The sequence below is a fragment of the Ursus americanus genome, chromosome 14, assembly GCF_024610735.1.
Source record: "Ursus americanus isolate L20-20 chromosome 14, mUrsAme1.1.p, whole genome shotgun sequence".
NCBI classification, from domain to species: Eukaryota; Metazoa; Chordata; class Mammalia; order Carnivora; family Ursidae; genus Ursus; species Ursus americanus.
The window spans coordinates 12310341-12323651 of NC_142140.1; the positions used below are offsets into that span (position 1 = coordinate 12310341).

At 40.1% G+C, this 13311-nt stretch overlaps 1 protein-coding gene across 1 annotated transcript in view; it reads right to left on the reverse strand.

The window, feature by feature from the left end:
• Positions 1-7004: 7004 nt before the first annotated feature.
• ARL8B (ARF like GTPase 8B) overlaps positions 7005-13311 on the reverse strand; it is a 49145-nt gene continuing 42838 nt past the window's right edge. Inside the window, exon 7 of the mRNA XM_045808127.2 lies at positions 7005-9117. Coding sequence (XP_045664083.1) covers positions 9068-9117 — 50 coding nt within the window. The 3' untranslated portion in view covers positions 7005-9067. The remainder of the gene's footprint in view (positions 9118-13311) is intronic.

A 13311-nucleotide genomic window follows, 5' to 3' on the forward strand; every position in this document is an offset into this window, starting at 1 on the left:
CCCTTTAAGGAACTCCCCCGTGACGCACCAGGAACCGGCCCATTGTCCCCCACCCCCAGTTCCTCGGGCCGGCCGGCCCGGCCCCGCGTTCGCCCGCCCAGTCGCCCGGGATTGGCCCGGCCCGGCCCGGCCTCGTGGGGCGCGGCCGGGGACTCCCTCCCGCGCCATAGGCCGCCCGGACTTCCGCAGCGCCGTGAGGCCCCGCCCCATCCTCCCGCCCCGCCCTCGGGGCCCCGCCCCATCCTCCCGTCCCGCCCCCTGGGCGGTCGGAGTCCAGATGGGCTGGCGTGGCGAGTAGGGGCCGCTCGGGCTACTGGCGAGAAAACTTCCAGCCAATGGGAGCGCTGCACGGGAGCACCAGTCGGACGCCGGACAGAGACTTGGCCCCCAGCCCGCCGGGCTTTGGGTAGAGCTTGTCTCCCGCCTGGCTGGGACCGGAGAAAGCCACTCCAGCCCTAGGTTAGGGATGGTGCCAGTTAAAAGACGTAAGGAAGAGGAGGGAAAGGGACATTTCCTTATAAAAGGAGCTACTTTTGCATTGCACGGACACGGTTTTTAAGAAGATGGTTGTTTACGGTGGGGGTGGGATACTCCTAGTAGCTCCCGACGACACAAAAAGGTATCCTGAATTCTCTTATCAGAACACCCTAATTTGTAAGAATCGCGCACTGTAATTGTAAAACACATATTCCCAGATCTTATACTAGACCTAGCAAATGCCAATGGGGAGGGTCCTGGGAATTGTGTGTAACAAGTGCTCTTGGGCGATTCTTAGCATCTGGCAATTTCAGGAAATGCTGAATTAGGTTATATTGCCTTTGTCTCGGAAATAGGAGCTTTAAAAAAAAAAAAAAGGAAAAGTCAAGGCCGCCGGTAACACCGAATTATTTTTGCCTAATCTATTTAACCAGGTCCCCTCCCGCCTCTGCTACTCCCACCATCTCTCCTGTGCACCACAGTACGGACCTAACCTTTGGGTTCCTAGAATAGATTCCTGGTCAAATCACTTTACCCATTACCACATACCCATGTATCTACTTATAATTAAGAAGGTTGAGAATATCAGCTCTGAAGGGCTATGGCTCTCATATAACAATTCAACAGTTTAGGGGTTTTGTTTTGTTTGCTGCATTTGTAGATGTCTGTTAAGATGTTCCCTCAAAGTTAGACCATGTGCTTGTTACACCAAGGTTTCTGAAAAGCACAGGAAGCAAAAACTGATGAATGGCCCAAATCAGAGACTGGCTGAGTGACCAAGGAGTGATTAAGAGGATGATGAAGTTGTCATGTAGCACAATCATCACATTCTGAGTCAGGGGGCTTTTTGCAACATTGAGGAGGTGTATGTAATGGGGACTCAGGAGCCCAGAGAAACATTTTATTACAACACAAGGTAACTGGCACCTACTAAGCCCCTCTTTTTTGGCTGAGCCTTATTCTTCCCCCCAAATCCTGAGAGATAGGCCTGCCCAAGCATCAAAGAGTATAAAGAGAGCTTGAACCGAGGTCTTTTGCCTATGAAGATTCTTTTACTCCTCTGTGAAAGGCAGCTAGGAACCATGCTAGAAATCCAATCTTGATTGGGCTTGATCCTGGACTTCGCGGTCTGCCTTCCAGGAACCTGAAAACTGAATGTGAACATTAGGGTATGTGTTGTTGCCTTCGTTAGCTATTTTATTGCAAATTTAAAAAGTTTTAAATTTGATCTTGCTCCATGGTCAAGTGCACTCCACATTAATGACAGCTCCTGTCCTCACATTTGGAGACAAGCTCCAGTAAAAACAAAACCAAATTTCTTTTCATAGGCAGAGAAAACCATCTAACTTTTGAAAGATGCTTTTCCTGGTAAAACTGACAGTAGCTGCCAGTTATGTATGTCTTATGGTCTTCAAAACGTGTTGTCGTTTAATCTTCACAGAAAGCGTTGTTAGGCCTATTCCACAAGCCATAAGGGAAGAAATCAGGTTGGAAGGCTTAAGTTCTCTGAGCTACTTACTGTAGGCAGAAAAAGAGCTACCACCCAGGTCTCCTGAACTTTAGCAGAATTTACCAAAACTAGCTGGCCGTCAAAGCAAATGAAGACTGGTTTTTCTACTCTTCCCAAGTCACCCACTGGCAACATTGTTGACATTAGTGCCCTGCAAGGTGCAGCCAAAGATTTAGGGGCCAGGTTCAGAAAGTGTTTTGCCTCGAATTAAGCTGAATCAAAAGAACACGGAATATCTCATGATAGCCTTTTAGATTAGCCTAGGACTCCCCTTAAGGTAAATGTGGCTGTTAAGATTGGGACAACACCCCTATCAGAAAACCTCAACCTTAAAAATCAACTCTTTATGAAAGGCTTTTCTGTACAGTCTCACAAGAGCATCAGGGGACTGATTAAAAAAAAAAGAAAGAAAGAAAGAAAAGAAAAAAGAAACGTACTATGGTAAAAATGGCTTCGCTCTGGGGGACGCCAAAGAGACAACAGCTAAGAACCCAGACTCAGAAGCCCCATTGCCAGATGTTCAAATCATAGCTCTCGCCTCTTGAGTGACCTTGGGAAGTTACTTTTCTGTACCTGGTTTTCCCATCTGTAAAATGAGGGTAGTAAGAATAGTACTTAGAGCATATGGCAGTTTTGAGACCTAAAGTATTGAATGTATATAGTGTACCTACAACGGTGTTCTGTAGTGAGCCCTGTTACTACTCATGAACTCTATGAACTGACCAGCATTTAGTAGAAGTACCTGGTACATATAAACCTGAGGTCTGCTGGATGAATTAAACAAGCCCTATCCTATTTTCAAAGCACTATTTTAGGAGAAAAATGTGTCTAAGGAAACCAAATACGAGACTGGACAAGGACTAAAACTCACCACAGTCCAATATCGGCTCAAAGAGCTGTGAATCCTCACGTCTACTTAACATGTTCCAGCTTCTATACCTCGTGGCCCTAAATCTCTGTGATTTGGAATTATACCCCACAAGGTGATCCAAATTCAATCTCCCTCGTACTTTGAATGTTGAAGGGAAGTGACCTAGGAGGTATATTTTGGTGCCTTTAAGATATCCTCCATTGTAAACAAACAGGCAGACATTCCAGTTTTCAGAATCAACCTTGTGAGTCTGAGTGAATCACCGCACTAGGTTCCTAAAACTGCAAAGCCAGAAAATGACCTCAAAATGTACAAGGATACTTGCAGAGATTCCTATGTTAAATATCAGGGTTAATATAGTCTCATAAAAGGAGGATTTTTCTGCTCTAAAAAAACTATAAGGGATTTATTATCCAAAGCAATAATGTAAAACGAAACAAGTGATGTAATGATGACTTTTAAAACTGAGTACTGCTTCTTTCTGAAGCAATATATACTTGCTTTGTAAAAGGCAGGGTGGGGGGGGAACTTAAGAAAAAAAAGGGGGAATGAGGAGGAAATTACGTATAATCACATTAATTTGGTGGAGATCCAACTGCAGAATTAAGGTAATATCATCTCCTCAGCTGGGTAAGAAAAGCTAAATTTCACTTGTTTAAAATTGTATTTAATTATCATTCCCACTTATCTGATGGGCCGAAATCCTGAAGTCTGTCAGCACACTCTGCTAAGACATGGGGGACAGGAACTAGTAGAAACAAAAACTGGCATATCGTCTGTGAAGGGCAGTTTGGCAACTCCTGGCCAAAGTACAAACCCATTTACCCTTTGACACAGATATGCTTCTGTGAATTGCTGCACACATACGTACTTCACTGCAGTAATGGTTACAAAAGCAAAGGGTTATAAACAACCCAAATGTCTACCAACAGGGGACCAGTTAGGTGAACTACGGAATCTGGAAGTGAAAAACACATACACAATGAAATGAGAACTATGCTGCTATGAAGGAGAATGAGAAACTCTCTATACTTTGATATGGAAAGATCACTAGGACAGAGTAATTGGATAAAGTCATGTTCAAATCAGTATGCTACTTTCTATGTAAGAAAGTGATTAAAAAATATATATGTATTTCTATTTGCTTTTTGTATTTTGTATAAAGAAAACACTAGAAAAATAAATAAGAAAGTGATATAAGGATTACCTGTAAGGCCAGAGTGGTGGTGGGAAGGGTGGTTACTCAGTCATGGATCAAACCGACTGTTCATGTTTCTTTGGATATTTTCAATTTTTGAATCATGTGACTTACCTATTAAAAACCATTCAAAAAATAAGTGGAACCTAGAAAAAAAAGTGGTAAGCTTCCTTTCCTCAGCTGTTCTAACTACTAAACCACTAAATCAAATGCAGTGATTATCCATCAAGAATTTATATTCACCATTCATATGCCATGCCCCACCCTTTAGGTTATTGATGTTTCCAGAGAAAGTAGATAACAATTGTTAACCTTCTTTGAAGGATGAGAGCTTGTGCTTTCATAAATCAGTTAGTGGTATGATAAATATTAATTTTTTTCCTTAGAAAATGATACAAATAGAAAAAGGAGTTATTTAATTCAAATATTGGGTAACTGGTAGACAGAAATGGTGGACTTTTAATATGTAGAAACAAGAGAGCACATTGTGTGATAGACTGTACAAAACTGAGGTTAGGCCAAAGCTGTATATAAAAGCTGGTTGGAGGAGATGCCATAATTGGCAATCTATTTATGTTCTATTTCCCATGTTCAAAAGGGATTACATTGACTTTGTTGGGGTATTCTCCCTCCTCTCATTACTTTGAAAAGAAGTATTTTCTAACTGTTCCACTGTTCCAGTATTCTCTAAGCTCCAAATAAATTCTAGCTGAACCCAGTAACAGGGCAGTTATAAAGCGTTAAACATTGGCTCTAAAATAGTTTGCCCCCAAATTGGTAGTAGGTATGTATTTTTCCACATTGTATAGCAGAATAAACATATTTCTCTAGTCTGGGAGAAATACTTTAAATTTTTTAAATGATTTCAAATTATAAGCCTGTATATTTTATAGCATTTCCAAGTTATTGTATCATTCTGTAAAATGTGACCTCCAGCTCTTGTGTTAAAGTGATAAAATGTAAATATTTGTGCTTTTGGATTATTTCCAAGATGAAAAACATGCAAAGTTAACATATTCACTAGGCTGAGTGGGCCTTTTCATCTATCTTCTCTGCTGTTTTAGCATCATCCACATCTCTTGGCTGCTAGAACGGTAGTCTGTTAGGAGAAATAGTATTAGAGATCCTCTACTCTTCAGTTTACAGATAGAAAACTACAGGGCCAGAGGGAATTCAGCAACTCACCACACAATCAGTTAATAGCAAAGAAAGGAACCTATTTTCTCCAAATGTCAATCCAGCACTCTTGACAGAGCCAAACTACATTAGCATTTTAAACTGACAAATTATTTTCCTACCACATCCCTTCCTTTTATAAATTCAAGACCTGCAAGCCCCAGTAAAATGAAGTTAAAGTATCTTTCCCCCTCTGATTCCTGTTAGGAAATCTGCATTACCTAAGTTACCAGCTGCCTTGCAGTTTTAAAATAGAAATTACCTTACTGAAGAGAGGGCTTGTTAATGAAATGGAATAATGAATGACAACTGCTATTGCTTAGATTAAGAAACTTCCCATTGCAATCTATCTAGCATGTCAATGACTTGCTTCTGTTTCCTAAAAACAGCAAGAAGCAACAATTACAAAAGCACCCACTTTTATTAATAGCTGAGTTTTAAACAGAAATTATGTGGAGGCTATTTACTAATCAACAGGAAACACCTGCAGTGAGCCACACATTGTAGAACTGCAAGCTTAAGGGAAGTTGGCAAGGCTAGTGTTTGCTTTACTGTTTTCCTTTTCAAGCACCTTCACAGGCATATATGTTCTTGAGGGCTCAACAGTTCAAGTTTTTAGTAAAGAATTTCAAACACAACATGGTGGTTTCCCCACGATGGCATTTTTAAAGTATTTGGCCAAGTGGATGTTACATTGTAATGCTGGCTACAGTAAATTCAGACTTCCACTCCAGTTCTCAATCTACCAGACCATGAGGCTGGAATTACCAAATCAAGAGGATTTCAGTGTAACTGGATCCTGTACGGATAGAATTACACAAGGCAATTAGTTCCTCAGTCAAAACAATGAATACTGAAGGAGCCACAGTTCCAACACATCCAATTTACTTGACAGAATCAAAGGAAACAATTTTAGAAGTCTCAATTTTTGAAAGCAGTTATAAACTTAAAATCAAGGATTCAGTAAGCTAACCTTATATCCTCCCCACCCCTCTCCCAAATATCACATTCCTCCTTCAAAAATCGCTTTGGTAGAAGGGTGACAAGAAGAGGATCAAGTTAACTCCTTGACTAAATATCTCCACCAACCCCATACAAGAAATGAAACTGGATATCCTAGAGACTTCTGTCCTAGAAATGCTAAATCACACATCCAATTGGCCAACAAGGTTTGGCTGTACAGAATAACAGTACGGATATAGAGAAAAAGCCAAGTTGAACTTTTCTTCAGTAAAACTACATAAAATCATTTCTGCAATAGCTTTGATGAGATAAATGTTCACTTTTATAATGCAAAAGATAACTCACTAGCAAAGCAGGCCAAATGGCTTTATTTTAAAAATGTGCTTCTGTGGGAAAACCACGTTTGATATTTAAAATCTTTTCATTCTGGAACTGAATTAAGTAGACCGGCCCTGCAATTTCAGCTTATTAGACGACTTTTGTTAAAATTTTTAAAACGAATAGATTATAAAATGCCTAACCAACTACCTCCTGCCACTTCTAAAAGTCCTAAATTTGATATATCAGGACAGTTTACAAGTAATAGCATTTCCTCCATCGTCCCCCCCCCCCCAAAAATCGCAATATCAATCCTGTGGATATTTTAAAAGTTTATTTCTATTTTAACTAGCCCACAGACCCAATTCTTTGAGAAATGAGCTGATTTCTTTCTAACACATTGTCTGTGGACCTTGCTCGTGGTAACTTTCCTCCCATCCCCTTCCCAAAAAGTCAGCACCTTCCATCATGATGCACATTTTAAGTTAAAATTGTCAATACAACCCTCAAAATGCAAGTTTATTGAATAAAGCTGAGAAGAGCAGTAAACAGACAAAAAATGCATCACCTAAATAAAAAAATTCACGTATTTACAAAGTTCAGTAACTGTTAAGTTTTCACATGCAGAAGTTAATGCACAGGAAAATGTTGGTAGTAGAGTTTGGATGTCTTGAAATGCTGAAAGCAATGAACAGACACACAAACACGTTAAGTTTTAGCTATAGGTCAATTAACGAACCTATGCAGTCCCCACACAGTCACACACTTTAGTTCCAATTCCTCCTTTTAGGCACAAGCAAATTGCCACATTCTTTGTAATGGTTCAGAGTAACCATTAATGGTGTTGAGCTACTGTAACAAGTTTAAATATCCCTTCATTTACAGAACCATCCATCCCATCAGGGAAGTATGCAACATGCTTCAAAGAGTAAGAACAGAATTTTAAAAGCTGAGATTCTACTCACAAAAACGTGAATGGAGGAAAACAAGTAGTATCTGTGCAACACAGTGCAGTATTTTGTACAGAATATTGTTAAGGCCATGGCAGTCTATAAATTAAAACTGGTATTCATTAAAACAACTGTTGACTGCACTCTGAGTGCTCAACATGTATGGAAATGCACTGTCTACATGAGTGCTGCTTAACAAAAGAAACACAATCACACACAGTGTGAGGCAACACAGAAGCGGGTGTAGCATAAAGTTTTATCTACTACAGTGGTTTTATGTGAGTAACAATTTACAAGTGAACCAGTATTAATGTGTCCCTTTATGTATATGGACGTCACTAAACTACAAACATGTTCGTTTTAAGTTTCTATACATCTCCGTGTTGTAGAAGCAAACAATACACAGCATCAGCTCCTCAGTTCTCTGTGTGATGGATCATGAAACAACCTGTAGACGCTGCGCATGATTACCTTAGATAGAGCAGGCAGGTCTAGAGTTGTCACAATAATCGAGATGTCTAATGGCACCAGACAAAAGAGTGCCGAACCTTACATCAATAAGAGAGAAAAATAAGAATTTTTATTTGTTTCTAAGTATCTATTGTGCTGAAAGTCTATGACTGGATATAAAAAGTCGAGAGTTAGAGTGTCATGCAGCAGCACTGATTTAATGACTAGAGATAGAAAGAACAAACAGGTGTTTGAACAAAGTCTGACATTCTTAACACATTTTATTATATTGGCTGGAATGCTCTAAATTCATGAAAGCCTTTGAGAAAATCTTCAATTCCCAACCCTTTAAAAAATTGTGTTGAACCACTCCCCCCCCCCAAAAAAAAAGAGAAAAAGAAAAAGAAGAAAAAATAGAGAAGTAATGATCTGGACAGATACACAACAGCATGCCTTAGTTCCTCCCATATCCCCAGCTGCTATCTGGTGATGAAGAATTCTCAGAAAGCAGATGTTTTTAAAATTCATGTACGATCTCACCAGTGTAAAGAACCAATAACAACACTGATCTGGTGCCTCTGCTCACTCTTTGCAGACCATTTTTTAAATTCCTAAGGTGTAATTATACATTTCACATGCATTTGTGAGATATGTAAACATTATGTTTATATCCCACATGAGTCAGACTAAAGGTTTTCTAAATACTGTATGTGGCACTAGAAACTTCATGCTGTACCAAGTCAGTATCAGTATTAAGCTAATGGACTCTATAATGAAATATCATAAACATTTACTGAAAACCAATATAAAAATCTGGCCCAGAAAGACCAGAACAGAAATATGCAATTTTCTTGATTTAAGATGGTCAAGTGTGTGTTTAAAAAAAAAAAAAAAAAAAAAAGCTCTATACACTGTTTAAGACAAGTATGTATAAGAAGCTTTTTTTGTGTGTGCTGACTTTATCATGACAACTCTAGCTGATTCTTTATGAAGAAGTAGGGATACACATCTTCAGCAGTGCACAAGAGAAATAAACTCTGAAAAAGGCAATTTCTTGGGTTTAGGAAGGACCGTATTCTGGGAAGTACTTCAGAGGAACGGACAATAATTCTAGGATTATAGCCAGGAAGGACTGGAAGACTTCAGGAGATGCTTCAGCTTCTTCTAGATTTTGAATGTTGAATAAGCCACTGAAGTGTGATATCTAAAGATGGAGGGAAAAAAATTGAAGGCATTAAGATATCAAAGTTAAGACACTAAACATGAGAGACAGTATTTAAAATGCAGCTAATTCAAAGTACATGCTGGGCCTGCCTGCTTCTGCTTTTTGCATCTGTACTATTCTCCATTACCTAAACTTCACGAGGACATTCTAAGGAATTAATTCAAGACTCAGCAGTCTCTGATTTAAAAGTTAAATGATCCTCAGGACAGCCTGTGCCATCTTTTATTCATTCAAAAATTTACTGACTGCCTGTTAAGATAAGTACTGTATGTGAAGTGCCAGGAATGCAAAGATATGGGAGAACCCCACTATCCCCTGAAGGAGCTTTTAGTATCAAGTCAGAAAACATAGAAGAACTCATGTGGGACTGGGAGAAGGGCTGCCCCACAGAATTCCAGGCAAAGGAAACAACAAAAGCAAAAGAATAAACAAAGGTATGCACAGTGTGGAGATGTGGATGGATTGTATGTGATAAGATGTGGATGAAGCACAGGATTAGGGGAAGGGGCCACCACTCATCGCTAAGGCTACAGCAGGGGTTCTCAACTTCACCGTTTTGAGCTTTTGGACTGGATAATTCTTTGCTGGGACAGGACAAAGGCCTTTCCTGTGCATGGCAGACTATTTTGTGGCATCCGTGACCTCTACGCCTAGATGCCATTATCACTCCCCCTACACACCCACAACTATGACAACCAATAACGTCTTTAGGGATTGCCAAATGTCTCCTGAGGAGGAAAAATGTCCTCAACTGAGAACCACGGGCTAGAGGGAGCCAGATAACCTTGTATACCACTCGAACATGCTACTAAGTTTGGGTTTTAGTCTCAAGTCAACTGGAAGTTACTGGAGAATTTTAAGCAAGAAAATTATATTAGTTTATTTTAGGATGATCAACAATGGCAACAGAGGAGGACAATTTGGAGTTGTCGGTATAGACGCTATCACAGCAAGAATAGGAAATGTGAAGGCCTGTAGCAAACAAATGTTGTAGGGATGGAAGAAGGAAAATGTGGAGTTGACCAAGACACGAACAGAGAATCTTCTGGCCTCAGTGAGTTGTGTTTGTCATGGAGCTGTTGACAAACACGGTGGTTAAGAAAGAACAGACTTGAGAAAAAAAAGATAAAGAATTTAGCTACAGAGCATATCAGATTTGAGGTGCAGAAGGTAACAAGCATGGAGATGTCCAGCAGATAGTTTTAGCTATATCGATATCGATCTCAGAGAGGGATGGGAACTGGTAAGATGTCACCACAGAGGTGGCAGCTGAAGCTATCATAGCTGAGATCAGCCAAAAAAAGCACTTAGATTGACAAGAGAAGGCAGCTAAGTTGAAACAGTGAATTACTGTCCTTGAGTTCTTTAAAAATGTGTCATCCATATAAACAGTATGTGAGCATCTATCAGAAGCAGCACTCAGGGGCGCCTGGGTGGCACGGCGGTTAAGCGTCTGCCTTTGGCTCAGGGCGTGATCCCGGCGTTATGGGATCGAGCCCCACGTCAGGCTCGTCCGCTGTGAGCCTGCTTCTTCCTCTCCCACTCCCCCTGCTTGTGTTCCCTCTCTCGCTGGCTGTCTCTATCTCTTTCAAATAAATAAATAAAATCTTAAAAAAAAAAAAAAAAAGAAGCAGCACTCAATTCTCCAAACCTGAAGGATGAGTGCAAATTCAGTTTACAAGCTAATATGTGTTACGGAACCTGTAAGCCACATACATGTAAAGAATAGCCTAGAGCTGAGATCTGAATAAATGCAACCTGTTCAGAGTTGTGGAAACAATGATTTAACCTGACTGTTGAACCAGATCATGTGCACTTTAAGAGGAGGACAGCAGTGTGTAGTAAGAGCAAAGCCACATTCATTAGGATTGAATGGGGAGAAAGGTAAATCTGAGAGTGAAATGCCCAGGTTTAAATATTTAAGAAATCCACTTAAAAAAAAAAAATAAACAAAGCTTATGGACACTGGGCAGAAGTTATATCCTAAGACAAATGGATCCTTAAGACTAGATAAAAAAGCAGAAAAGAAATAAGATACTCAAATGAAGGAGTCATCTTCCATGACAAAAAGGGCCACAAGTATGAGTCATCTTTGCAAAGATCATGTTCACAGAAGTAATCTGTTCTATGTGTGGTCTGAGGACACATTACTGAAGTATTTCATATTCCACACTGGGAAGCTGGAAGGAGAATATACAACCGATGTGCACTGAGATACTTCTGGAATAATTGAGTAAATTCATAAATTTGGTTCTAAAATATGTTGTAAAAGGTGAAATTAAAGAGGATGTTCTGATTAGACTACCCAAGAAGTCTAATCTACTTGGCCGTTAGTTGTATTTCTTGCTCCATCCAAATAAACAGGCATTCTGATTTACAAACCACTTGTTTTGAATCTAGTTAGAGTGGATCCATTTCCTTGGGCTTGCTAGTAAGTGAAGCGGCAGTTCTACAATCACAAACTGCTGACTATGGAGCTCTATGACAGACTATGAGGTCAGCCTCAAATAACAAAAGAAGTTCTCACCAACTCTCGGGCATTTACTTCTTTTTTTTTTTTGAAAGATTTTATTTATTTGATAGAACAGGAAAGCACAAGCAGAGGGAGTAGCAAAGGGAGAAGGAGAAGCAGGTTCCCCACTGAGCAGGGAGCCTGATGCGGGGCTTGATCCAGGACCCTGGGATCATGACCTGAGCCGAAGGCAGCCACTTAACCAACTGAGCCACCCAGGTGCCCCTCGGGCATTTACTTCTGAATGAGCTTACAAGATTTTTTCGGGAAAAGTATTCGGCTAGTTTCTCAAGGAAGTAAAACAAAGGATTTTTTTTTTCTCATTTCAATAACTTTTCCCCCCTATTTTATGAAATACCAGAGAAAATATAAGGGAGTGAAATGGATTTACAGAATAGCACAATGTCCTAAAATTATGGTTAGTGTATGCAGAACACAGTTTTTCAACCTCACCACTACTAACATTTTAGGCTGGACAATTCTCAGCTGTGGGGGATGGTAGCATGTTTAGAATATCCCTGGTCTCTACCCACTAAGTGCCAGCATCACACTCTTCATTATGACAACCAAGTGTCTCCAAACATTGCCAAATGTATCCTGGGGGCAAATCCTTCAATGAGAACCAGTGGTGTGTAAGTAAATGCTCTCTTGGGGACACAACTTAAAACTTAACATGAATTCCTCCTAACATGGGGGTGGGGGGTTTAATAAACTCTAAGTAACCCTAAGTGCTTGAAGAATCTGTCCTCAAATTAACTAAATGCTCACAATATAGCATATCACTTATTCTACCCATTTAACAGAGGACAGTTTGTGTCCATCAGCAAAGTATTAGGCTCAGATTGCTTTTGGGTGCTCTTTAAAGGAAGCCCAGGGGCGCAAGGCTGGTTCAGTGGGCAGAGCACATGACTCCTGATCTCTGGGTTGTTAAGTTCAAGCCCCATGTTGGGTGTAGAGTTACTTAAAAATAAAATCTTAAAAAAATAATAAAAATAAAAAATAAATAAAGGAAGCCCAGAATTAGCAAGAAAACTATCAACACTTTGAGCTCATCAGAGCATGTTTGAGGAGGGGTGAGGAATGAGCTGATGCACTAGAACTGACTTGGGAAAAAAGTTAACTATGATGAGAACCAATACATACTGAATGAAGGCTAAAGGGAAAAAAAATAGAATACCTTCTAAACACACTGTGTTGGCACTATGTGTTACACTCTACTCCAATACAAGGTTTGTTTGTTTGTTTTTAATTGGAGGTGTGACTATGGTAGAATGGTCAGAGATACAATGTTTTTGGCTTTGAAGATGGAGGAAAGAGCCATGAGCCAAGAATGCAGGCAATTACCTAAAAGCTGAAAAACAGAAGGAAATGGGAGTCTCTCCTAGAGTCTCCAAAAAGAGCACAACCTGTCATTTTAGTCCTTGATTTCTAGCTCAGTGAGAACTATGACAGGCTTCTAACTGACAGCAGCAACAGAAAACTAACACACCCACGTGACATCCACCATATGTCAAATGCTGAAATGCATTTTCACATTCCCTCTCACCCACCATTATCACCATTTTATAGATGAGTAAAATTGGAGATCAGGGAGGTTAAGTGCTTTGTCCAAGGCCAGTCAGAGAGTAACTTAGGACCAAGTGTTCTGGCCTGAGGCTGCC